The sequence below is a fragment of the Dermacentor andersoni genome, chromosome 5, assembly GCF_023375885.2.
Source record: "Dermacentor andersoni chromosome 5, qqDerAnde1_hic_scaffold, whole genome shotgun sequence".
Classification (NCBI taxonomy): Eukaryota; Metazoa; Arthropoda; class Arachnida; order Ixodida; family Ixodidae; genus Dermacentor; species Dermacentor andersoni.
This window is the reverse complement of record NC_092818.1, coordinates 157,936,415-157,963,825: the sequence shown is the minus strand read 5'-3', so window position 1 is coordinate 157,963,825 and position 27,411 is coordinate 157,936,415. Positions and strand designations below refer to the sequence as shown.

The 27,411-nt window shown below is 45.8% G+C and overlaps 1 protein-coding gene across 1 annotated transcript in view; it reads left to right on the top strand.

Moving 5' to 3' along the window:
* The window catches only part of Sik3 (Salt-inducible kinase 3), a 122,740-nt gene that overhangs the window by 69,105 nt on the left and 26,224 nt on the right, over positions 1-27,411 (top strand). Inside the window, exons 5-12 of the mRNA XM_050178975.3 lie at positions 395-519; positions 1,613-1,736; positions 3,112-3,338; positions 5,746-5,896; positions 7,523-7,662; positions 12,151-12,418; positions 13,910-14,025; positions 16,368-16,477. Of these exons, the coding sequence (XP_050034932.1) occupies positions 395-519; positions 1,613-1,736; positions 3,112-3,338; positions 5,746-5,896; positions 7,523-7,662; positions 12,151-12,418; positions 13,910-14,025; positions 16,368-16,477 (1,261 nt within the window). The remainder of the gene's footprint in view (positions 1-394; positions 520-1,612; positions 1,737-3,111; positions 3,339-5,745; positions 5,897-7,522; positions 7,663-12,150; positions 12,419-13,909; positions 14,026-16,367; positions 16,478-27,411) is intronic.

Here is a 27,411-nt window from a genome sequence, read left to right as displayed (position 1 = left end):
CACACATTTAGTGCCACGAACACAATTTGCGCCATGAGCAAGGTAGCTGGGCCTTATCTTGGCGCTCATATTCGTTGTCAATAACAGCTTCTTGTAATTTTTGAAATATTGAGAGTGTGACCCATTTTACCTAAAGCTCCATTTCTCTTTGATCATATTATGCAGTGTATTACGACCAGCATTGAATTCCTTTGTTGCTCACACTGTAGAATTGCAGTAAAGGTGGCGCATATATGGTGTCCATGTGCCGTATTCAACCGTGGTACCTTCATTTCACCGTTTTATGGTTTACCTCTCGGCTTCTTTAAGTGAGCTTGAGAGACCTTTTCTTGTTTTCATGTCTACAGTGGTGTATATATGGTAGTGATTTGCTTACATTGTCTGCTCATTTCAGACTTTGGCTTCAGCAATCACTTTGAACCCGGTAAGAAGCTGTCAACGTGGTGCGGCAGTCCCCCCTATGCAGCCCCTGAGCTTTTTGAGGGAAAACAATATGATGGGCCCAAGGCAGACATTTGGGTGAGTCTCATAGAAAAGGTTGATCTTGAATGAAACTCAAATATAAGTGGTAACTTTCGCATCTGTTTTTGTTCAGAAGTGAGGACATTTCTTTGTTATTTATGTGGTGTACTCTGGAACTTGCTTTGTTTACATTTGAGCATTTCTAGTTTTCTAGTTTTTTATTGCTCTCTTTGCTGATAATCTCTGTCAAACTTAATATATGGGTCAGTGACATAAAAGCCAGAATACTAGCCTCTATCTAGCATTCTGTGGGCATACTGCCAAGACTGTGTTCTGCAACGTAATGCATAAGAAAAGGCAAGTCCAGGCAACATGTCTCCTGGCTCTTTTCTAAAAGCGATACTGACAGGACATGGCATTTTATTATACAACCAAATGCCATTACAGTGAAGTGAGCTGGGGGACTCGGAATGCCCTTTACGTTTATACAGGTCACATCATTTTAAATTTTGCATCCCTTGGAGCACTGAAGAAGGCAAAATAGATATGCCGAAAGAAACTAGGCTTTATTCTGATACTGATAATGTGTCTACTTTTTTTTTATCAGTGATTAATCTCTACACACACCACTTTGCAGAATAATTGAATATCGTTGATGTGATATTGTCAAGGGTGACAACATGCTTTGTTGCAAGTGCCTGCAATGATTCTAGTAGCAGCTGTAGAGAGTTTAATGCAGCTTTGAACTTCAAGGCAAAAGTGCAGAGATGTCCCTTGCCTGGTCCTGTTATTCAGGCACTGAGTGGTCATGCACGTTGCCATTGCAAAGTTACAACAAAGTGCCCACACGGGCCTTTCAGCGTAACTTGATTACAAAATACCAAGGTGTCACCAAGGTTGCACAGGTTATTTCATTTAGCAGGTGAAGTCTTTGTAAAACTCTTCATCACTATGGGACTTACTGTGGAAAGCTGGCCATACCATGTTCTCCTCTCTGTTACACTGGTTATTTCATAGTAAAAGTGTTCATTATAACGTCGTTCAACTGTAGTATGACATATCAATGTTTTGTGAATGGGCTGATGTTGCTGTCACTACTTGGTTGATGCCTCAACTACAATTTTGCCTTCCTTGTCTGCTTTGCCCACAGAGCATGGGAGTAGTCCTGTATGTTCTTGTGTGTGGTGCCCTTCCATTTGATGGAAAAACATTGCAAAGTCTACGCACAAGCGTGCTCTCAGGAAAATTTAGGGTACCTTACTTCATGACGACAGGTAAGCGATGCCTTGCACACTACGTGCGTACCAATGTTCTTGCTTGCCGCAACCACATTCTTATGTCCCATAGCTACCACTGCATTTAAATAAGAGAAACTTAACAATTTTATATAGCACCTGGGCATGATGTAGCGGCTCATTCACACTAGGCCAACAGGACACCAACTTCGGTCTGCCGACTGTTGGCGACGGCGTTTTTTTCCTTCGTGGCGGCACCTCTGTCACACTGTACCGACGTGTGAATGAACCTTAACTAATCTCCTCCTGAACTATTTTTCCTAGGCATCTTTATCAGTAATAAAACAAGTTCGCTTACAGTGGTCTATCAGCTAAACATCAATCAGTAGAAGTTCATTCTTGCATGCAGTATGTAACAATTGATAAATATAGGCTCAAAGCCAAGTCAGGCCTGCAGGTCCCACTTGAATGGATAGCATTAACTAAAACTAAATCAGTATGCTTTTAAGGCAGCATGTAGGGCATTCTTACTGAAAACAGAGATGAGGCATGCCATCAAATTATGTAAAAGCGAAAGGTGATGTCATCTTCGAGTTCGTAAAGCAGCTATCTGTGATGTAATGGCTAGTAACCAAGATAAGCTAATTGTTAAGGTAATGCAGTATAACATCATTATGAAGAAGTCATATCCAATGTGAAACTCCCTAAAATGCAGTATTTGTTGCAAGCACACACACTGACATCAGCCGGGAAAAAAAATTGTGATTGGTGACACAATAACATAAAACTATTCCACTCTGTTTTATTGCGAATCCACCATCAGCCCACCTTGAGTGGCCAAACTTGCTTGAACCCCACCCTTGCAGTGCTTGCAAGCATTACAGTGTTAAACCACCCATTGGTGGCTTACCATGCCGATACATGGCATATGAAGAACGCTGCATTGCAAATGTGCGTTATGCAACTGCGTGATTGTTTTTATCTGATTGGATTGACCTGTTGACTTGCTGGCTGTAGGCCAGCCAAGCCATTGGCCATAACACTCATGCACATCCATAATGGGCCGTTTCAAGTTGCTAAGTATTTGTCATTCTTTATTACAAAAAAAAAAAAAAAACGCTTGAGCCAAACTGAACCAACATCCACTTCACTGTAACCAATATTGTTTCGGACCTTGAATTTTTGGTTTCATTATAGCAATAAAATACTCATTTAAATAAGGCATAGTCAACCAAATTTTAGATTTACCTAACTATATCCAGTTATCATTGCATCTATATTTGTTGTATCAAAGTTTGGCTATCGTAGATTATTGAAAAAAATTACAATATTGCATGTTTGACGATTTCTGCATGACCGTTACCACCTGGGTGTACGCATGTGTGATCTTGACGACGCGCACTCTTGTTTGCAGAGTGTGAGCAGCTGATCCGGCAGATGCTGGTGGTGGACCCCGACAAGCGCTGGTCCATTCGACAGGTGGTGCAGCACCGGTGGATGCGAATGGGCACACCGTACCCCGAATTTGATCGTCTCATGGAGATGCCAGCAGCCACTCCCACCGTCCACGAGAAGCTCGACCCCATAGTGTTGCAGCACCTGCTTCAGTTGCCAAATGTCACACAGGAGCAGATTGAACAGGTTTGTGCTCATAGTTGGCGTGGCATCCATGCTGTGTTCATGCATGTGTGTGTATGTGCCAGTAATGTGTGTGTTTGTGTGTTCCTGTTCCAGTCTCATGAGTTAAGTCCATCTTCTATATACACATGTGTAACCATACACTCCAGAGCAATTGCTGGTGCTTGCCTAGAGTTGAGATTGTACAACAGTATTTGTGTCGCACATGTGATCTGATGTCTCGTGCAATATAATTGGCGACAACATTCAAGAAATCTTGGATATGGCCAAGCACATCTTGCGCAAAGTGACGAAGTGGTAACAGTGATAATACTATGAAAAGTACTCATGGACTAAAAGTAAAACAACTTGTCTCTGCCTGTGTGCACTTTACACCTTATGGTTTATGCTTAGGTTGGTGGTTCAAAATTTGAGATACTATTTTCAGATGCCTTTTGCCATGTTTTGTTTTTAGGAATTGGTCAGGGAGGTTAACCGGGGTTAACCAGCCTGGTTTGCTACCAAGCACTGGAGGAAGGTGACAGTGCAGGAAAAGATTAAGAGAAGCAGAGAAAGTCAAGAGTTGTATGTACACTGGAGTTGCGGAAAATATTGAAAGCTCTCAGCACTGTGTCACATATGTTTGCTCAGTCCAGTTGCTCTTAGGATTCACAGCAGTGCGTTTGTGGCCTTCTGCAGCTGTGATATGAGACCATGGTCCCAAGATCTTGTCCAATAAAGTCTTGAATCGAGCGGGTTTGTAGTGGCACGGAGGACAAGCCTCTCATCTTCAAAGTTAAGGCCATAGCGTAGAACGTGTTCTACTGTTTCTTCACCATCACAGCTAGGCATTGCATTCAGTGCTGTTGGTCATTCCTATCAAGAATGCAATGCCCAAACACGAGTGACAAAGCAGTGTTTCTCCACTTTGGTGGAGGCAAGTAACAGGCTGAAAGTCCCAAAAAGTATAAGCGATCATAAATGATGTTCTTGGTTCATGTAAGCAATGGAAATGTCATTAAAGCTTGTTCCAGCTGTTAACACGATATATGTGCTATTTTGTGCATCTGAATATATATCTTACCGTGCAGAGGTTGCAGTAGCTTCAAGAACATTGCCCAATTAAAGGGCTGTCATTATGAGCCGTACAGTTTAATTCTCCGAAAGCATAAGTTGCGTTCTGCACAACAAGTGACCTGTAAATGGCCGTATGCTGAGCCTAGTTTTCACAAGGAACAGTACAAACAAGGGAACAAAGGTTGGCAGCTGTGAAAGCATTGTATGCACAAAAATAAAGTGGACCAGAGAACACGAAGCAGAATGAATGCATTTGTGGGAGATGGGCGACTCTTGACAGCTGGCTAGCTGACACTGTATGTTAGCACAATGTGAGACCCGTGGTCTCCAAGCTTTTTCTTGGAGATCACGGGTGCTGACTGGGAGAAAACCCTTTACTTTGTGACCTAGATGTGCAATCCAGGGTGGAGCAGTATAACGCACAAGTGTGTGGTGTGTGTTCCACCAATGCAGCACGTTTCCCACTTCTAGGCTTCACAGTTGTGCCAGAAGAAAAAGCGTAATTTTCACTACTGTCGCGGTCTCCAAGCTATAGCTCACAATAATAGAAACGAAGCATGTGCATAGGCGAATGCATCAGTGGTAAGATCCGGGCCTTCAGTGATAGAGGCGTACACTGTGGCAAGTGCTTGTTTCGGGAGACAGACAACTCTGTTGGTCTGATTGGTATGCACAAGGGCACCCATTAGAGAAGGCCAGATGTTCCTGCAACACCCCTTAGTGCCTTTATATCCACTTAATTTTCACCCCATACAACCTAGATTGCGCACATCCCTAGCAGCCAAGCTGGAATACATTGTCAAACATTGAAGAAGCCAGAGGTATTGCTTAACCTAAATACACCAGTGCATGCTAGCCTTCCAGATTCAGTCATCTGTCTGACTTCCAGGATACCCAGTGCTCTGAGGCAGACTAGCACCCTCATTATAAGGGGGTTTGCTAATGGGGGGAGATGGCATTGCCCATTGCCCACAGTGTTGTGAAGTTGCACTGTACTTTGCAGGGATAAAAAAAGCAAAACAAGATTGTTTTTGGAACTCTGCCCCCCCCCACTCCCCTCTCTTTGCTCACATAGTTTTGCTGGGTTGATTGCGTGTCTGATAATTTCTGCATCACTTTTGTTAAATTTATACATACAGGTTCTTGATATTGATTTACATTAATTTATGTTATAGCTTATTTCTATTATTTTTTATTTCTTTTTATTTAACTCCCTCTCTGTCTTTTTTGTGTGCATGTGTGTGTGGGCGCACAAGTTACTTGTGCCAGAATATTGTATTTCAGGCTTGAGTTCCTGCTTTATGAGATTTCTCATTGCCTTCATGTTGCTGTGTTGCTTGCCATATTGCTGCAGTCTGTCCTGGAGAAGAGGTTTGACCACTACAGTGCGATCTACCACCTGCTTTGTGACAAGTTGCAAAACCAGCAGAAGCACGCCCTCTTGCCTCAGAACCTCCCACTAACTGCACAACCACAAAGGAAGTCGAGCATCACTACCGGCATTGGTAAGAGCGAGAAAGAGATAATTTACATAGAGGCACAGACATTGGCTTTAGCTAGGTCCTACTATCCTGCTGTGCGTTCTGCACGAGCAAATGGAATGGAAGAAAACAAAAGGTGAATGATGGTGAAAAAGAAAGTGAAGTGCTAGGCATGTACATGTACGCAATGATGTGTCTTTGCTAAAGTCTGGGGTCTTGCATCAGCTAGCTCTGTCCCAATCCTGCAAATTTCCTAATGTCACTATGCCACTGATAGTCTCACACCATCTTCCTTTGCCACTGATCTGTCGCTTTATCATTTGGCTGCTCTCTGCATTACACAACCTGGCCAACTCCACTTGTTCCTCTTAATCTCAACTACAGTATCAATTACATGCATTTGCTTGCTAATTCATACTGCTGTCTTTGTGCTTCTTATGGCGATGCTTATCATTTCCCGTTCCATCACTTGTTGCTTGATTCCTAGCGCCACAGTAGGAGCTGCCTGCTACAAAACTGAACACGACGCCATAGTTTCCTAGTAAGTCTGAAAGTTCAGCGTCCCTAACTGTAAGGCCTTGGCTTGAACCATCAGGTTGTAATTCACGCTTTAACTAAGAGAGCTTTCCTTCCACAACTCCCACAAACAATTCTATATAAAATACACTGTTCAAAATAAAGTCTGTCTGTAAAGTCTTGTGCTACAATTTACTAGCACAAATGTGAATAGTGCCCACCATTCGCCATAAAGACGCGTAAACCCGCATAAGAAAATTGAAATTAGGTGCATCTCACAGGTACACTTGTGAGATACACCTCTCCTTTACTTGGCAAACAAGAAACCACATCAAATGGACTTGTGCATGAAAGAAGCTCAAGAAGAACGCTACCAAGAACAAGTAAACAAGTGAAAGTGTAAAGATTTCTAGTAGTGCTTTTTTAATTAGCTCTGAAAGAGTTACAGATAAATATATATTAGCGGAACAATCACAGGTTCTTTTGGAACCCTCGTTTACTGCTCTAAAAGTGGCAAAATTGACTCGTATTGTTATTTGGAAAGCTGCGTAACGATGCGTGGTGTGCAGTCCCGTACAACCGTGCAGAGCGCAGGACGCTGCGGTTCTAGACATATAGTGCGTCCGCCGTGGAAGGTTAGAAAAACACCCGCATTAGCACAGTAGAAAAGTGGCTAAATCAGGCTGCTCGACTGATAACTGTAGAAGCATTATTCAAAACACACGGAATTATTCTTCACTTCCGGCGGCGTTTTCTCTACTTTCTTTTTAAATAAACTGATGTTAATCGATAAATATTTTCACAAACAATGGTTAAATTTGCTAATTTTCGCTTTTCCTTCCTGTTTGGCTGTTGCCTTGGCTCTCTCCCTTAGTAGATCGCTTAATTTCTCAACTCCTTGCAAATCTTGTTTCCAATTGCCAATTTTGCACGAGAAGTGCTGTGCAACTGTGAAAAACCAGATGAGGTAACAGGGACCTGGGCCTCTTCACCTCCTTCCCCCCCCCCCCCCCCTGGGTACGTGCCTGTTTTAGCATGACTATATTACTAAGGCATTGCCACTGCTAAATTTTGTGATGCTTTTTGCCACTTGTTCTACCTTCTGACCTTAGTGCCACTTGTGGATATTTGTAGTTGAAAAGAACCCGCAGCCAGTTGACCCAGACTCGGAGCCACAGCAGCCACAACCGAACCTGGTCCCGAGCCCTGTGCTGACCGTCAGCCCCATGCCGGAACTTCAGCCCATGTTGAGTGGCGATCAGTCACTTGAGAAGGTGTGCACACAAAATATCTCGGTTCTTAAGTTGCTTCGTTTTTTTCTCTCTCTTATTAGAGTGTTAACACACAACAGTTACAGCCTGTCCATGTAATGCATTAACTAGACATCCAAGATGTCAACAGCAATGGGAGCACTGGTAGCATCATCTCGTATTTTCTTCACCTGCAACACGTTAGAAACATCCTTGTGGTGCTCATTGCTCTCACAGAAGGAGAAAAAGAAAAAAGCAATATGCCTTACAGTAATGATTGTTGCTGTTGATGCCTTTTGCACCATCATATGGGCAGAACATGCCTGTTAATTGTGAATAAGCTTCAGTGTAGTCTAGTTGATGTCAGCATCACCAGATGGCGCCACGAACACTGTTGCACATGTCCGCCTATCTGGTGTTATGATGTTCCACCACAAACTGTTTACAGGCAGGCTAGAACTCTCTATTATAGTCTTCCCAGGTGAAAATTTGCAAATGGGAATGCAACTGGTTCCAGTTCAGCTGGTTTATGGAACAATTCCCAGTTGGTCCCCATTGCAACTGGTTCCAGTTGGTCCCCTTTGCAAATGGTCCTAGTTGGTCCTCACCGCGACAGACTCCAGTTCCTATTGCGACTGGTATTGATTGTGTAATAGGGATAGTGAGCCATGGCCAGCAGGAACCACAGGTAAATGTTTACATAGAAATGGGATTCAAGGTGGCCGTAGCTTGTATGAATCTTCATGGTTGCCATCACATGTTGCAAAGAACCAGCCCATTTAGTGTATGCAGCTGAAGCAGCTTGGTGTTGAAACTTGATATTTATTGGAACACTTGTAACTTGTGTTTAGCCATGAAATATCTTGAATGCCCCTTGAAGACGTGGCACACGTTTACACATTTCGTAGCTCTTGCACATCACCATATGAAAGAAATGTTTAAATGCATTCAGTAAAAATGCAATCACTACATCATACAAGCAATTCTACCAAAAATTTTACTTCTACATCATACATACTGGTGTATCAGTAGTTCCAATACACATAATACAGCGTGACCTGATGTAAAGCCAGAACTGCCCGTGAGCAGAAGCTATTGGCCACATAAAGAGTATGCAATAACAAATAACGCCTGTTTAGCAGTAACTGTGGCTTTTAGTATGAGTAGATCAGGAGACAACTGACCACTGCGATAGCAGTGTTATATATCAAAAACCTCGCAAGAGAATTTTTCTGATCAAGTATTCAGAAGTGTGAGATCCTATTTCATGTGCCCTTGTATTCGATCAATGTCTTGTGCAAATTTGAGTGCCTACATAAAAAAAAAACAAGTTTCATTATGAGCATGCCTTGATCGAATGTGCCTGTAGCAGTGGGCGGAGCTGCATTTACACACAAGTGCTCATTAATTGTCATAAATACAACTGAAGCGAAAATCTTACACGGCAATCTTTTTAATTCAGACCATGTTTTATCCGAAGCTCATGCTTCTGAATTCTGCATCACTAACACTATCAGCAGCTCTGACCTCTTCTAATAAAAAAAATTTGGACGTGTAACGTATGAGCTGTCTCATGTTTTGTAGCGCTTGTACATCACCATCTAATCTTTATGCCGCCATATGGCTCTATTATGCCAGAGCTCTTTTATTTTATTTTCCTGCCTTAATATAGCCTACATACCGAACAATTTTGGGAATATGCACTTGCAGTGCAAGCACGCCCCGTATGCGCTTCTGTTACACGTTAGAGCTACAGATACGTGCTAGTATACGCTTCACACTTCTACATGCTATTCAAAGCACAAGTCTTGCACGACACTGGTTCATATTGACACCTGTACGCATTTATCCTTTTCTCGGGGACTGCACTCACCCGCTAGCAACTTAAATTTATCGCTCATTGCAAAACGTGCCTCCATGATTGGAACTTATTCGAATGTTATCGTTAATTCTATTTGTAGTGTATATATGTTCTCGCCGAACCTGTGTGATCATATTGTATGCGTGACACGAATTGTGTAGTACTTTCTGGAAGTACTAATGTGGGCACCATCGATTTTGCTGGAACCTTCGGCGAGTGATGGAAAAAATAAATAAATAAAGAAACGACGCGTCTGACTCGCAGATAATGGGGCTCAAGAACAAGCACCAAACTTGCAAGCATTGTATGTGTACAAACGTCACGTACAAACTCAAGTGCTGTACAAAAGTACAGCACTTGAGTCAATGCCACTGTGCTGCAGTATTTACACCTTCGTGATAAAGAACCACTTGCACTCGAAGCACAAATAAGTTAAATATATAATTACCTCCAAATGGCAGAATCAAGACCAGGGAGAACTGCGCACGTCAATCCACACACAATGTATCCACAAAGCCATGTGGTCAGCGTTAAAAACAGGTGCCTTCCGCTGGCCTGTAGTCATGCCGTCTTCCAAAGGTGAAAATACCCAACACTAATACTGCTTAAATTAGGTTACTCAGGCAATGACACCACAGGTTCCTCTTGAAAAATCTTCACAACCGCGCACGCCTCGCTCCATGTCTCGCTCAACTAGCTTGCTGTCAATATGGCTGCCAAGCTACGCTGTCACGTTTACAAAGTTTCGTCTTTGCGATGCAGTTTCTCGCTATTAATAAAAATTGCGCTGTTTATCTGAGGTAACAATTTTATTTTACTTTTATTTGACATAATTTCAATTTATTGCTATATTATTATTGCTTGAGCGATAGAGGTTTGAGCTGATCGTGACAAGATATGCAACTAATGTTTCTTTCTTCTTCAAAAGGGCAGCTGTTGTGGTCATGAAGGCGCAGTAAGCATGTGTTATGTAGCTCTATGTGTTGCGGAACATTTTGTTTTCTTTTTTGTCGTAGGGAAGTAATCACTGTGCTGTAAACACCAGTTGTTTCCACCAAATACCATTCAGCTCACTAGCGCTTCGCTAAACAACGACGTGAGTGGAACAAAGTTGGTGCTACATTGCCATAACACCGCGGTGTCAGTCAGGCACACAGCGTAATGTCATGAGACGAACCAATGCCTCATTGGACAACTAAAGATTAGGGCCAACTTTCACAAATTTAGTGCGCTGAAACTAATTAAAGCACGCGTATGTGTCAAGGCAATGTGCTCCGCATTTTCGCAACAGGATTCTGCATGATTCAGTTATCCACATAAATAAATCTTGTGTCGGATAAAACCCATCTCTAATGATGCACTCGTTGCAGCATTATATCACTTAACTAATCTTTTTTGTGTTAACAGTTGTACGAGTACTTGTCAAGATATCACTTTAATGTATCCCAACCACTACCACTAGTTGCTACTATAATACAACTGGTCAAAGTTCCAGTTGGACTCCAAATGGAACCACTTGCTTCCAGTACAGCTGGTTCAGGCTCCAGTTGGATGCGAACTGGGACCATTTGCTTCCAGTACAACTGGTGATGGTTCCAGTTGGATCCCAACTGGAACCAGTTGCTGTCCAGTTAGCTTGTAACTGGAACCAGCTGGATCCCAGCTGGTCTCTAACTAGGATCAGTTGGTTTCCTACTGGAACCAGTTGGGTTCCAGTTGAATATTTTCACCTGGGTTTTGTTCTCTTATTCAGCAACCCATTTCATTCCTATCTCTTCATACAGACTGTCTCGTAATTTGCAGGAACTAAAGTCATATGTCCCTTAGGAGAACATAAGTAGAACTGCATAGATGTATTGTGCAGAAGTTAAAAGTGGTAAAAAACAGCACCAGTAACTATTCTACATATCTCTTACTTCCATGTAGTCCTGATTTTTGCTCTCCTGTATGATTGTTATTCCTGGGTGTTACAATAAGTCATGTGTCACATGCACCAGCTAGACCAGAAGCAAGCTTTGATAATATGCCAATTTCTGTTATATTTCAGCTGCCATTAGCCCAGAAGAAATTAAATTATGTGTAGATTACTGTGAATAATTCTGGTGCCTGTGTCCCAGTGATGTCTTTGTTACTGTTATTTCATGATCTGGCCTTGCACAGTGAGTCTTTCATTGCCATATCGTGCCTACACACAACCTGTGCGCATTTGTTTTTTCTGTCATTCATGTGTCCTTTTTTTTTGTCTGCTGGAAATGTGCTGTTGCATTTTATTCTGCTGTACCAGGCTGAGTGTCAAAGGGTGCAAATGTAGTGATGCTGCCTGCTGTGCGTAGGTCCTGTTGTGAGAGGATTACTTTGGTTACTTAGAAAAAATAAAAGCATACCATAACATGCAACACAAACGCTCATCGTGTCTTGTGCTCCCTGTGTGTCATCTGCAGCGTAACTTGAAAAATTCACTTCAAGCCAATCAGTGGACGTACAGTAAAGTGCCATTAACTCCTCTTTTATCAGTGTTGTTGGGTGGGCGAGAAGTTCATTGAACTGTCATGCCTTTTGTCCTTGGGATCCTTCATCACCATGTAATGATGGGAACAGATATAAATAATTACCATTCGCTTTCCCTCACCACACCTCCTGCCTACTTTCAGTTCGGGGAGATCGAACTGGAATCTGACAGCGACGAGCTCTGGCCTGACCAGCAGGTGCAGCCAGCAGTGTTCAGGCGGCACACTGTGGGGCCAGGGGATCCCGCCGAGGGGGAGTGTCCTCCCCCTCCCCCTGTGGGGGCCTTGCCTGTTAGTGCTCTGCCCCACACAAACCTGCCCCAGAACCTGCCCCGTGTCCAGCACCACCCGCCACACAACTTCTCCGTCAAGGACCAGCACCTGCTCAAGCCACCACCCGCCATGGGAGCTTGTGAGTGTCACCATTTAGTGTCCACATTACTGCTGACAGTGGCATATGCGAGAGGTTCATTAACTTGATAATGTAAGTATTCAGCACGTAAAGAATGGCCCCATCACTGGACAGAAAGGACAAAGCAGTAACTTGCAAAATAATAATAAATATGTTACTAAGACAAGCACACGCTCTCTAATGCCGAGTATGATGTGACTGACAGTAGTACAAGATAAACACATTAATGAATCAACATTCAGTGAAAGGTCGTCCTATAATTTTTGGCGAGCTAGAGTCAGTCGGTGTCCTCAAATGGAATGCTAATTTAGAAACATTCAATTAATTAATTAATTAGAAGTGAATGTGGCCACTTGCAGCATGCTGTGAAGGCGAGAAAGTGTTGAGTGAAGAGGCTGACACAGCCTACGGAGTGACCCCAGCTGCAGCAAGGATCTGCAGACTGCTGGCACAGTGTAAGGGCAGTGACTGGGAAGTTAAAGGGGCCATGCATAACACTTTTTGAACATATGTAAAGAAATATCACGATTCTGTAGAAGAGGCTCCTGTGTACATGTGAGCAAAGTATTATTGCACCGCATGCAGCAGGGAATTTACAATCTCGTAGTAAAATTATTGCACTGTGTGCAGCAGAGAATTTACAATCTCGTATCAAAAACCGTGTAAAATCACTTGCTCTCACCTACGAAATGTCATGCAGCGTCATCGCATGCAGCGATGCCCACCAACAGCTATTGACTGGTTTCGTGATCGCGAGAACATTCTCAGTAATACTATTATTGTTGATTTTGAGTTAAATAAAGGAACACTATATATGTCTACGATTATCCATATGACAGAAACATTATTTCAACTTGGCACTGCCGGTCTACACAACACAGTTGCACGTAGCTGCGTCTGTTGTACGTGGCGTCCGAGATAGCAGTGGCATGCTGCATAGTGTAGTCTACTGCAGCCACCATGAGGTGCTGCGATCAGCCTTCTCGCCACCGAGACACTCAGCATTTGGGCAAGGCACTGCCTCCTCCATCACTGTGTAGCTTCCAGTGTGCTAGTGGAGGCAAAAGGAGAGGCAAAGTAGCTTATTGGTGTAATAACCAGGTCTAACTCTGCTTATACTTGAAGGATTCAAAAAAATTTCAGTAGCAGGAGATTTTTGAAGTGTCTTTTAGTGAGTGTTTTAGTGAGTGTTTAGTGAGTGAGTTTGAGGGAGCTTTTAGTGAATGAGTTTTAGTGAAGTGTTTTTTTTAATGTCTTTTAGTGAGGTCATTCTATGATTAGTTATAAAAGTGTCTTAGGGACCCTTTAACAAAGAGGAGTGCAGTATGGAGACAAATGCGTTCAAGGGAAGGTGCCTGATGAAGGCAAATTGCCTGTCAAAATGTTGGCTCCAGGCTGCAACTAATCATGTGCATGGTGCACCTTTTGGGTTCTCTGTCACCTGACCTTGTCCAATGTCCGTGTGTGTTCCGTCTTTCTCAACTCCAACAGTTGTGGGCTTTGGCCGGCGTGCCTCAGATGGTGGTGCCAACATTCAAATGTTCTTCCAACGTCATTTGTGTCAAGGCCAGTACAGCCACCCATCAAGCAAGGAGCTGCTCTCACCTGTGAGTTTTTGAACGCTGTCCCCGTGCAGTGACATTTCCTTGTTGAGCACATGCCATGTGTTTGTGGTGCAGCAGGTGATAGCAGCAGTAATTCCTCTCCTAATGTGGTTAAACTGCCTTGATTCTTTGCCTTCATGGGCTTTTACCATATCGACACGAATCTAATGTGCACCTCTTTTCCAAGAAAAACGGGTCAGAAAATTGCCTGCATTTGCAACCAGATGTGAAACCAAACTGCGTTCGCCCCACTGGCAACAGCCTGCAGTTTTGTCAGGCGCAGGTAATCGCCATCACAAAATGGCAAGCAAAGGTTGCGGTTGGTTCATTTTGGGTTCGACTACGATCTAAAGCGGTATTCTCGGCCATTAACTTTTGGAGCTACTATCACCTTTGCGAGATTTCATGCGACTTGGCTCCGGATGCGTGGGAGTAATCGGCTGTCAGCATTTCTGGTGCTGTACCAAGCTTGCTACCTGCACAGAGTGCTAGAAACGCTCTCGGACTCATACTTATACAACTCCAATGCAGTCTTATGAAAATTATTGCAGTATCTCTAAAAGTGATTGCTTGAGAATACCGCCCTTAGGTGCTTGGTATATGTGGCCAATGAAGCGCAAATGGCCATGATGGCACACTGCTTTCATTATGAAAGCTCATATAAAATCAAAATTTCCTGTTTGTGAAGGTCAATTCTGCACGTCTCATTTTTTTCTGATTGCGAAATTCAGGTGCACTTTTATTTTCTTACTTTAAGCTTGCGATAAATGGGTGCGCGTTAATTAGGTTTTGGGGTACGTTCAAATCTGGCAAATATGGTACCCACATTATGATCGTTCTGGTCAGAAACTATTTTGCGCGTTTTTGACAATGCTCAGGAAGAGCATTCGTGTGAACAAATGCATAGTGAGTGATTTATTTCAGAAAGTTTTTTTTATTCCTGAGGCTCTAGTACAGTGCGCAGTCTCCAACCAGCATCACTTTGTGGGTGATCGCTACAGGAGCTGTTTTCTCCAGGATTCTCATTGTTGCTTTCTTCAATGCTTTTTCTCAACGAAAATTCCTTTTTGGCTGAGAACCAGAAAGGTGGTGGCGCAGGTTTAGTCTCCTATGGGCTGTTCCACTTTTAAAGATGTACCGAAATTCCTCAGCATAGATAAAATACCTTTCCAGTTAAAATACCTTTTCTGATTAATATATATTGCCACTTGATGTGGTTCTACTAGGCAAAGAAGCTAGTGTTAGTTGAAGACAACCACACTGTGGAGCTGGCAAGAAGTGTTGCTTATTTATTTTTCAGCCTAACATGGTAGACTAGGGGTACACAATTGTCTATAGACAATTGTACAATCACACAACAGTATCAAGCGCGAAAGAAAAAAAGCTAAAGAAAAAGATGTCTTTTAGACAAAATGTCTAAAAGGTGCTTGTGTTGTGGTGTGGTGTATGTCTGTGTAAAACCCACACCTGCCAATCTTGGCTGTCAGTACAATTTGTGCATGACCACAGTTTCTCGTTGGTGAACCGCTGGGACAGCTGCTCTCCGTGCCTGAAAGAAAATAGTTTTTTAACCAAGGAAGGATGAAGGCAGGTGCAGCGTGCTTTTCTGAGAGGAGCATCTCATGCCTCCTTGATATGTAGCTGAGTTTCTATGCGGTAAACTTCTTCAGTCACTGCTGCGAAAACTAGATTTTGTGAATGAGCTTTTTTGTTTCTTTGGAGCGTAAGTTGGGTAAGCGAAATAACTGCATGCACCCTCCACCTTTCTTTTCACTAGCGCAGTGCTGCTGATCACTCGCATTTAGCATGCCATTAAGAAACAACATTTCTTTAGTCTTTGCTAATAGGCTGTGCTATGCCTCTCAGTCACATGGAAACAGAATATGCTGGCATGCCGTACTTTTGCAAGCCTATGGTGCCCAGCATGTCATCTACCTCAGTGTATTTGTGCTCTTCTTTCCACATAATGTATAAACGCTCTGTTCTGTTGCCCATTTGGTTCAGCATAGCAAACAGGATTGACAATGGGACAAGATAGACAATTGGACATGTGACGTGTTATGTCGCCATCTGTGTGCAAATTTCTGTGCTGTTTGCCACACTTGACACAAATAAAATAGTTCACCTTTATACTCTCATACTGTTTAATAGATTGAGTGTGGAGACTTATTGATGAGTCGTGCGTCTGTGCTCTTTGTTATAGGTATACATAGGGTTAAAGGAAATGGGCATTACTGAGCACCCTTTGAATGCTGGTGATAGTGCTTGAACATAAAGCATATGCTAGAAGCCCGTGTGTTAAAGTGTCTTTCTTTATTTTATCACTCTTTTCCTTTTCTCACCAGAAATTGTCTTCTGGGAGTCCTGCCGTGCCACAGTCTCTTCATCCAATTTCTGCGCTTGCTGACGAAGGCAAGGAGCTGGAAGAGCAGATGGACAGTAATGCCATCTCAAGGTTAATAGTGGCTCCCTCTGATTCTTACTGTTACTCTGTTTAGTATTGGCTTATAGCCGTTAGGGGCACTTCATTAAGGTTCATTTTGCCTGTTGCAAGTATAATTGTCATGATTATTATCATGCTTCCTTGACAGACGTCTCCCAGAAGAAAAAAAAATAGAATTATGCACTTGGTGCATGTTACTACCTCTCCTCATGCCTTGCTCCTATCGCACTGCCCCTCTCCCCCTCTTTGCCCCTCTCCCCCTCCTTGCTCTCCTCTTCACAGTCCAAACATTGCCACCGACCATAGCATTTAAACTCTCTGGACGCCACAAAGAAAACCTAAGTAACTTCCACAGTAGCCCCAGAAACCCAGAAAAGTATCCACTATAGTAACCCAGTCCAACCACAGACCACAACATCAAAACCTCTCTCACTCCACAAAGCAAGCTTTGCTTTACATTCTCTTTGTCCTAACCCAGATTCGTTTCCAGCTGCTTTCAGCAGGGCAACAACATGAGAACTATATGTAATAGTGAACTGGCAGGGCATGCATTGTCCTGTCAGTTAGTTCACTAATTCTTGTTCTCATGTTGCCACACTACCAAAGGCAGCTATGAATCCACTCTAATTTGTCCATCTTTCTGTCCTTTCACAATTCACACCCAAGTCTGTGACCTGTAAACCATTGGACCATCATCATGCCATCATGAACATTGCTGTTGCGCTGGGGTTGTTGACAACATTACAGTGTTGTCACTGTCACTGTCATTGTCTGTGGACCAGCCACCATGTACTTGAGCTGCACTTAATTAAATGGACACTAAGGGCAAATATTAAGTAAAGCTAATATGATAGATTAGTGCTCATGAATGCCTAAGGCATCAATATTATTGTGAACAAAGCTTTATTTAAATGTGGGACATGAATAGAGGCTCCCCCGGGACATTCAAGTACTAGCCTGATGGCAAATGCACTCCTCATTTTAATTGTCACGTGTGCTCAACTACCCGTAATAAAAAATTTATTGTATTGCATTATAAAATAAAAGGAAATGCTACTTGTCGAGTTCAATTTGATTTTTAGAAAAAAGATCTCATTGACGTTAGGCTTGACAATGACACGGGTGGCTTTAAGGTTTCGTTTTCCCCACTCTGCGGTGCTCGCACTTTTGCATTTCAGTAGTTTCGTTATAATGTAGTGCTGCACTGGTTTCGTTGGCTCGTAAAACTCACACAAACTGAAGTAGCAGAGAATTTCACGTCCATGTGATGTTGCCAGATTCCCAAATAGCCCATGCCACTTAAGAGCAACTGCAATGGCGAATCTAGCGCTCTGTCTTGGCTTGGTTTCTCCATGGCTGTACAGTTGCGCTTTGTGCAGAAAACCGGAGCGCCCTCTATCGGGCACCGTTTTACTCGCCAATGGCAGTAGAGAGGGGTGATGGTGTATGCAACGTCACTGCTTCTCGCTCGGGGGCAAGTGGTTTGAATTGCGCTGAAGGTATGCGAACCCTTCAGACGCAATTTTCTTGTAAACTAAGTCATAGCTTGGCACGAAACAAGTGCTGTGAGGTTCCTGGAATGGTATTTTAACACTCCATGTCAGCTTAGTATTTGCGTTTAGTGTTTCTATGAGGCTTTCCTTTAAGTCTGTCTGCCTTTAGTTTTTTTTTAAATCTCTCATGTGGCTCCATACCAAATGCACATTCATGCAGCCACTGCCTGAAACGTATGGAACAATTTTTATGCTACGTATTCAGTTATTTGTTTTAAATAGTGCCTTTCAGTGATGAGAAGAAATATCTTATCATTACGAGTCATTCTAATCATATCTGATTCATTCACAGGAAAAAATGAATTATAGCAGTAGTAGCTGTCTTCAAGTGTGATTAGTGCACGTGCTTCATAATCTGGGATAACACTGGCTATATGGAAGATCTAAGAACTTGGAAGAAGGTAAGACATGGGAAAGCGCAAGATGTTGGACAACTAGCCTTGACTAGGCAACAGCCCTCCATGTTGTCCGCATCCCCTTTCTCCCTCTGTTGGGGGCCCGTAGGCAATGTCAACTCTTGGAAATTGTGCCCTGCACATCGCTAGTTGGCAAACCCATAGAGTTTTCTGCTACAATTACTAGAGTGAACTCTGACACTACAACCATTCAGCAAACAGAGAATTACGCTTAGTACATGGATGTGTATCATCATTGTACTTGTGGCTTTGGACATTCTGTTGGCTTTGTGTAGTACACTTTATCTGTGTTTATTGGCCTTAATTTCAGAGCAACCCTATTTTTCTATATGCTAATGACCGTAGAATTCTGCGTACATGGGTAATTATTTTGAGCAGTTGTAGTTGTAGCACAATATTTTGTTGAAAATGATCAACTTGCAAAGTTGCAAAATTGCAAAGTCATTTGAAGCCATAAGGATGAAGTTTAGGCAAATTCATGTACTAACAAATGCAGGCTATTGCTGGCTAAAGTTTTACTATTTTGGTACTTAAGCTATTACTGCGTGAGATTTCTACGCTGGCTGAATTACCATGCTTGCAGCTCCCACAGGGTGCGCACAGGTTCTTGAAACCCTTGAAAGACTCTTGAAGTTGAAAAGTATGTTTTCAAGCCACTTGAAAGTCTCGTAATTCTATTTTTTTTTTCTTTCCCTTGAAAACCCTTGAATTTCTTGAGCAATACATTATAAGATAATTTCATGACCAGCTTTCTTTGGCAGATCAGTGTGGACCCAGCAAACTCCCCATTTTAAAGAGAATTGATGTTACAGTAAAAGAAAAAAGGAGAGAAAAGAGCAAGCCATTGCAACTACCCGCGTGCCACACACCTTTGCCAAACTTGCCTTTGATCTGTGCGCCGCACATAAAGCCTACAGAGGGGCTTTACCCCCACATGACAGCCGCCTTCGACAGAAGCACACCCTCGCACCTTTGTTCCATCTTCCATCCACCTTTTCCCCATCACTGCTGCTGGGCTAGTGTTTTGGAGGAGTGGAAAGGAGGAGGGAGAAAAGCTTGTGAGGCTGGTGATGTGGCGAAATCCTGCCGCAAAGGGTGCGTGGCACAAAAGCAGGTGCAGCAACTTGCTTTTCTTGTTTTTTTTTCCTTTTCTTTCAGCCGTGCCCTCACCCCTTATCTTGAAGGTAATCTGTGGCAGATGCAAAAGTTGATCGATCCAAGATGGTTAGCGTCATCCCATTACAGGCGACGCTATTAGCGTGGCCCGTTATCAGCGTCGTGGTGGCAGAGTGGGCATGAAAGGTTTGCAGGCTTCATTTTGTACTGGCGATATCAAGATACCATCAACACGGCATGGAACCGTACCTCTGGTCACGGACTCTCAAATTCAACAAAATGTCTTTTTTCCTTAATGAAGTAAGGTTTTCTCTCTTTTCTCTCTCTCTCTCTCTTTTTTCCTGATTGCATGATAATGTTATAACTTCAATGGTCTGTTGTGCAAGAAAAATACCTCAGCGACTAATCTTATTTGTATAAAAAGTCCCCTTTCAATATAATGAAATTTCAACGTAACAATGTAGTGGCGCGACTATTGGCTCCAGAGCCGGTGAAGAAGACGATGGCTCACTAGCATGTAGCGCGAGAATAAAGCACGCTACCACGCGCAACCTGAATGGCCACCCCGTTGGCCACTCCTGAGATCTCGCGGCACCATGGCTGGCTGGCCTAAATAAGCTGTGGCAATGGCGGCTACCTCTTCGTGCCACACCTCTTCACGCCGGCGATAAAGTGGTGATTTCACTGACTTCGTTATATTGTCACGTGGTCGTGACGTCAAAGAACACAGTAGCAATACTGTGGAACACAGAACTAACTTTTATTGGGCGAACCTGTGCCCACAAAAGAGGCTACACTTATAGCACAACGATAGCGGCGAACACGGTCGGCGATCGTCGGAAATCTCATCAGCGGGTCAAGCGCGTCGGCTTTTATACAGAATCGTCGAATGTTCCAGACTAATCGTTGGGACCCGCGTGCCTTCCACAAAGTTCTACACCATTCGCGTCAGGCGAATAAATCAGATAACACAAGGTTCGGCGACAACAGACTGCGGATAGAAGCATCGATAACTTTCCAGAAACTTCGGATACATGCAAGCGCGTCCCGCGCTGTGCGATAAGATTTGTTAGGCGGCGAAACGTGGTCGCCCGATAAATATAAGTACACGTGTCAATACCCCCCTCTTAAATAGCATCGTCCCGATGCTACAAATATAAGAGAGCGAAACACAAAAGGACACTTATTAAACATAAGTAACAAAACAACGAAAAGAAATCAAGTCCAAAGGTCAGTTACACGAAGCCCCAAAGTTCATTAACGCTGGTAGTACGGCTTGAGTCGCACAACGTGGACTATTTCAGGTCGTGAGCGGCGCCGCTGTGACAGCGAAATGCCGTCTGGCACGACCTCATAGTCCAGTGCGCCAATACGTCGGATGATCCTGTACGGTCCGAAATAGCGACGCAAGAGCTTCTCGCTCAGTCCTCGTCGGCGTATAGGGGTCCAAACCCAAACACGGTCACCGGGCTGGTACTCGACAAAGCGTCGTCGGAGGTTGTAGTGTCGGCTGTCAGTCCTCTGCTGGTTCTTGATCCGCAGGCGGGCGAGCTGTCGGGCTTCTTCGGCGCGCTGGAGATAGCTAGCGACGTCAAGATTTTCCTCGTCAGTGACGTGCGGCAGCATGGCGTCGAGCGTCGTCGTCGGATTCCTGCCGTAAACCAGCTTAAACGGCGTGATCTGTGTTGTTTCTTGCACCGCCGTGTTGTAAGCGAATGTTACGTACGGCAGGACTGCATCCCAGGTCTTGTGTTCGACGTCGACGTACATTGCTAGCATGTCGGCGAGGGTCTTGTTCAGGCGTTCCGTGAGACCATTCGTCTGCGGGTGGTAGGCAGTTGTCCTCCTGTGGCTTGTCTGGCTGTATTGCAGAATGGCTTGGGTGAGCTCTGCTGTAAAAGCCGTTCCTCTGTCGGTGATGAGGACTTCTGGGGCACCATGTCGCAGCAGGATGTGCTCGACGAAAAATTTCGCCACTTCGGCTGCGCTGCCTTTTGGTAGAGCTTTAGTTTCAGCGAAGCGGGTGAGGTAGTCCGTCGCCACGACGATCCACTTATTCCCGGATGTTGACGTCGGAAACGGCCCCAACAAATCCATCCCAATCTGCTGGAATGGTCGACGAGGAGGTTCGATCGGCTGTAGTAACCCTGCTGGCCTTGTCGGTGGTGTCTTGCGCCGCTGACAGTCTCGGCATGTCTTGACGTAACGGGCGACGTCGGCGGTCAGACGCGGCCAGTAATACCTTTCCTGTATCCTCGACAGCGTCCGGGAGAATCCAAGGTGCCCAGCGGTTGGATCGTCGTGTAGGGCGTGCAGTACTTCTGGACGCAGCGCTGACGGTACAACAAGAAGGTAGCTGGCGCGGACTGGTGAGAAGTTCTTCTTCACGAGCAGGTTGTTTTGTAGTGTGAACGAAGACAACCCGCGCTTAAATGCCCTAGGGACAACGTCGGTGTTCCCTTCCAAGTACTCGACGAGGCCTTTTAGCTCCGGGTCTGCTCGCTGCTGTTTAGTGAAGTCTTCCGCGCTTATTATTCCAAGGAAGGCGTCGTCGTCCTCGTCGTCTTGCGGCGGGGGATCGATGGGGGCGCGTGATAAGCAGTCGGCGTCAGAGTGTTTTCTTCCGGACTTGTATATTACGGTGACGTCATATTCTTGCAATCTGAGGCTCCACCGCGCCAGCCGTCCTGAAGGGTCCTTTAAGTTAGCTAGCCAACACAACGCGTGATGGTCGCTGACGACTTTGAATGGCCTGCCATAGAGGTAAGGGCGGAATTTTGCTGTAGCCCAAATGATGGCGAGGCATTCCTTTTCAGTCGTAGAATAATTGCCTTCCGCTTTTGACAGCGACCGGCTAGCATAAGATATCACCCGTTCAAGTCCGTCTTTCCTCTGGACTAGGACGGCACCGAGGCCTAGGCTACTGGCGTCAGTGTGGATTTCAGTATCGGCGTCCTCGTCGAAGTGTGCAAGTACCGGCGGCGACTGCATGCGTCGTTTGAGTTCTTGAAATGCGTCAGCCTGCGGCGTTTCCCACTTGAACTCGACATCACATTTCGTTAGATGTGTTAGCGGCTCCGCGATGCGTGAAAAGTCCTTGACAAAGCGCCTATAGTAGGCACACATGCCAAGGAATCTGCGCACTGCCTTCTTGTCGATTGGCTGCGGGAACTTTGCGATGGCAGCTGTCTTCTGCGGGTCGGGGCGTACTCCAGATTTGCTGATGACGTGGCCTAGGAATAGAAGCTCATCGTAAGCGAAGCGACACTTTTCCGGCTTCAGAGTGAGCCCTGATGACTTGATGGCCTCTAATACTGTCGCAAGCCGCTTAAGGTGATCGTCGAAATTTCCGGCGAAGACGACGACGTCATCCAAGTAAACAAGACAGGTCTGCCACTTCAATCCTGCTAAAACCGTGTCCATCACGCGCTGGAACGTTGCAGGCGCCGAGCACAGTCCAAATGGCATAACCTTGAATTCATAGAGGCCGTCTGGCGTGATGAAGGCAGTCTTTTCGCGATCCCTTTCGTCGACTTCTATTTGCCAGTAGCCAGACTTGAGGTCCATCGATGAGAAGTATTTAGCATTGCAGAGCCGATCTAATGCGTCGTCTATCCGTGGGAGGGGGTATACGTCTTTCTTCGTGATTTTGTTCAGTCGACGATAATCGACGCAGAAACGTAGGGTTCCGTCCTTTTTCTTCACTAAAACAACTGGAGACGCCCACGGGCTTTTCGACGGCTGGATGATGTCGTCGCGCAGCATTTCGTCGACTTGTTGTCTTATAGCTTCGCGTTCTCGCGTCGAAACTCGGTAAGGGCTCTGGCGTAGTGGTCGAGCGCACTCTTCGGTTATTATGCGATGCTTTGCGACTGGTGTTTGTCGAATCCTCGATGACGTCGAAAAGCAGTCTTTGTATCGTCGAAGCAGACTTCTGAGCTGTTGCTGCTTAATCACGGGGAGACTTGGATTTATGTCGAAGTCTGGCTCGGGAACTACGGTCGTCGGGGTAGATGCAACAGAATCCGAGAGGACAAAGGCATCGCTGGTTTCCTGAATTTCCTCGATGTATGCGATCGTCGTGCCCTTGTTGATGTGCTTGAACTCCTGGCTGAAGTTTGTCAGCAACACTTTCGTGTTTCCTCCGTGCAGTCGAGCGATCCCTCTTGCGACGCAAATTTCACGGTCGAGCAATAAACGTTGGTCGCCTTCGATGACGCCTTCTACGTCAGCGGGTGTTTCGGTGCCGACCAAAATAAAAATGCTGGAGCGAGGCGGGATGCTGACTTGATCTTCGAGCACACTCAAGGCGCGGTGACTACGACAGCTCTCCGGCGGTATCGCTTGATCTTCCGACAGCGTTATTGACTTCGACTTCAGGTCGATGATTGCGCCGTGTTGGTTCAGGAAGTCCATGCCGAGAATGACGTCTCGTGAACACTGTTGCAGGATAACGAAGGTGGCAGGGTAAGTCCGGTCATGAATGGTAATTCTTGCCGTGCAGATACCACTCGGCGTGATTAGGTGTCCTCCAGCGGTCCGAATTAACGGGCCTTCCCATGCAGTCTTAACTTTCTTCAATTGGGCTGCGATGGGTCCACTCATGACAGAGTAATCGGCTCCGGTGTCTACTAAGGCGGTGACTGCGTGGCCGTCGAGAAGCACGTCGAGGTCGGTGGTTCTTTGTCTTGCGTTGCAGTTACGCCTCGGCGTCGGATCACGGCTGCGTCGCGTTGACCTGTGGTTGGTACGTGGCGTCGTTAGGTGGTCTTTCGTCAGCGTGTTCTTTCCTGCTAGACTTCGTCGGGACGGCGGTGTGTCGTCGTTGTTATGTCGTCGAGATAGGCTTTTCGGCGTCTTCGTCGGCGGCGGAGGATCTTCGTCAGTTCGACGAACAGCAACCGCACCTCCATCGGTTGCTGCTTTTAGTTTTCCGGATATGGGCTGACGGACCGGCCCCGGGCTGGGCCAGTGTATGGTCGGCGCTGTGGCGACAGGTAGCGGCCTGGTGACGGCGAACGGGACGGTCGTCGAGGGCTCCACTGAGTAGCGGCGAGGTAGTCGGCGATGTCACGAGGGCGTTCACCTTCCCTCGGGCGCTGTGCGTTGACGGCGAAGCCTCGCAATCCCAGCTCGCGGTATGGGCATCGGCGGTAAACATGGCCGGCTTCGCCGCAGTGGTAGCAGAGCGGGCGGTGGTCGGGGGCGCGCCAAATGTCCGTCTTCCTCGCGTAGGTGCGCTGGGCGACGGGTGGGCGTGCTGGCGGCGGCGGCGGACGACGGAATTGGGGCGTTGCAGGGCCCTGGCGTGGTCGCGGAGGGGGACCTTGACGGCGTGCGACGGCGGCGTAAGTCATCGCTTCTGGCTGAGGCTGCGGTACTTGTGGTTGCACCTCAGGAACTCCAAGCGATCGGTGCACCTCTTCTTTCACGATGTCGGCGATCGAGGCCACTTGAGGCTGCGACGATGGCAAGACCTTGCGCAGTTCTTCGCGCACAATGGCCCTGATGGTCTCGCACAGATCGTCCGTGGCCAGTGATTGAATTCCGGCGTAGCTTGTTGGCTTGGTGCGGCGGTCGAATTGCCGGTTCCGCAATTCTAGTGTCTTCTCGATGCTCGTCGCCTCACGAAGAAACTCGTCGACGGTCTTCGGTGGGCTTCTTACCATTCCGGCGAAAAGTTCCTCCTTTACGCCTCGCATCAAGAAACGCACTTTTTTCTCTTCGGACATTTCCGGGTCGGCGTGCCGGAAAAGACGGGTCATCTCTTCTGTGAAGATGGCGATGGTCTCATTGGGTAGTTGGCCTCGGGTTTCCAGTAGAACTTCGGCCCTTTCTTTTCGCCATCCGTTATTGCCGAGAGAGCCAAGTTTTATCGTGCCGTGCAGGGCGAAACGCAGACGATAGCCCAGTTTGTAGAAGAGATACGCAGGCTAGCTCAAACCTGCGATTTCGGTTCTTTTCTCGACGATGCGCTTCGCGACAAGTTTGTGTGTGGCATGCGGCGAATAGATATCCAGAGACAGCTGTTCGTCGAGGACAAGCACTTAACTTTCCAGAAGGCAGTTGACCGTGCTCTGGCGTCCGAGGCCGCAATGAACAATGCAGTGACAGCCCATGATTTATCAGATAGCGGTGGCCTAGTTCACCGAATGCAGAGCGGAAAGCAGAAGAATAAGTACGCAAGTAAACGTGCCAAATCCCAGCAGTGTTATCGCTGTGGTTCTTTTAAGCACGATGCGCAAGCGTGTCCGCACGTACGAGCTACTTGCTTCGAATGTAACCGGCAGGGGCACATACGCAGAATGTGCAGAGCAAGAGCGGAACCAAAAAAACCAGAATCAGTGTATGCGCACGCTTGAGTGCAAGACCCAGCACGACTTCACTAAGCTCAACAGTATCGACGTGTCACAAACGGCACCCATAATGGTAGGCGTAAATGTAGAAGGAACTACCGTAAACATGGAGCTCGACACTGGAGCAGCAGTATCGGTCATGTCGCACCATCAGGCTAAAGTGTACTTTCCTGGTGTTCGTTTGCAACCAACAAAGATGCAACTGAAGACGTACACAGGGGAAACCGTAAAGCCTATAGGAGTAATGGATGTGCTGGTCCGCCACAATAACCAAGAGGCACGATTGCCGCTTTACATTGTTCCGCAAGGCGGCATACCGCTCTTAGGTCGCAACTGGCTACAGCATATCAGGCTAGACTGGGGTGGCATTCGAGGTCTTTGCAAGGTGTCCACTGCGTCAGGCAGTCCACCTGCAGCACTAGAAACTCTGCTACGGAAAAACGAAGACCTGTTTAAGGATGAGTTAGGGACCATACAAGGAGAGCAGGCAAGCCTCAAGTTTAAGGATGACCAAGTGCCTCGTTTTCTAAAAGCACGGAGTGTGCCTTTCGCTCTTGTGAAAAGGGTAGAGGCTGAATTGGAAAAGCTCGAGAAGTTGAGAATCATTTCTCGTGTCGCCAGTAGCAAGTATGCTACGCCAATTGTTCCCGTAGTAAAGAGCGATGGGTCGATTAGAATCTGTGGAGATTACAAACTCACGCTGAACCCAATCCTAGATGTAGAAACGTACCCGCTTCCAAAGCTCGATGAGCTTTTGGCAGCATTAGCTGGCGGTCAGAAATTCTCCAAAATTGATTTAAGTCGGGCTTATCAGCAAGTCGAGATGGACGAGGAATCCAAAGCCTACCTGACCTTGAACACGTCCAAGGGCTTATATGTTGTTAACCGCTTGCCTTTTGGCATTGCCTCAGCGCCGGCGATCTTTCAGAAGATCATGGATAATATTCTGAAGGGCCTTGACGGAGTTACTTGTTACATCGATGACATCATGGTCACCGGAAAGACTGAACAGGAGCACCTAAAGAATTTGGAGGCGGTATTGAGACGGTTATCAGACAGAGGCATCCGGGTAAAGAAAGAAAAATGCGAGTTTTTCAAAGACAAGTTGCAGTACTTGGGACATGTCATTAGCGCGCACGGAATTGAACCGGCAACTGACAAGCTAGAAGCCATCGCAAAGGCTCCGCGTCCCACGGACAAGCAGCAATTGCATTCACTGTTGGGCTTGATAAACTAGTATGGCAAGTTTGTTCCTAACCTGTCAAACGTCGTTTTACCCCTAAACAGATTGCTGCGACTCGATGTTCCCTGGGCCTGGAGTGACGAGTGCGAAGCAGCCTTCTCGCATATCAAGCAGCTGCTGTCGCAGCCACCGGTTCTCGCTCACTACGACCCCAGTGCGCCCCTGCAACTGTCGTGTGATGCATCAGCATACGGTATAGGAGCTGTCATCTCTCATGTGGAGCCAAATGGTCAGTGCCATCCGGTTGCGTACGCATCACGTA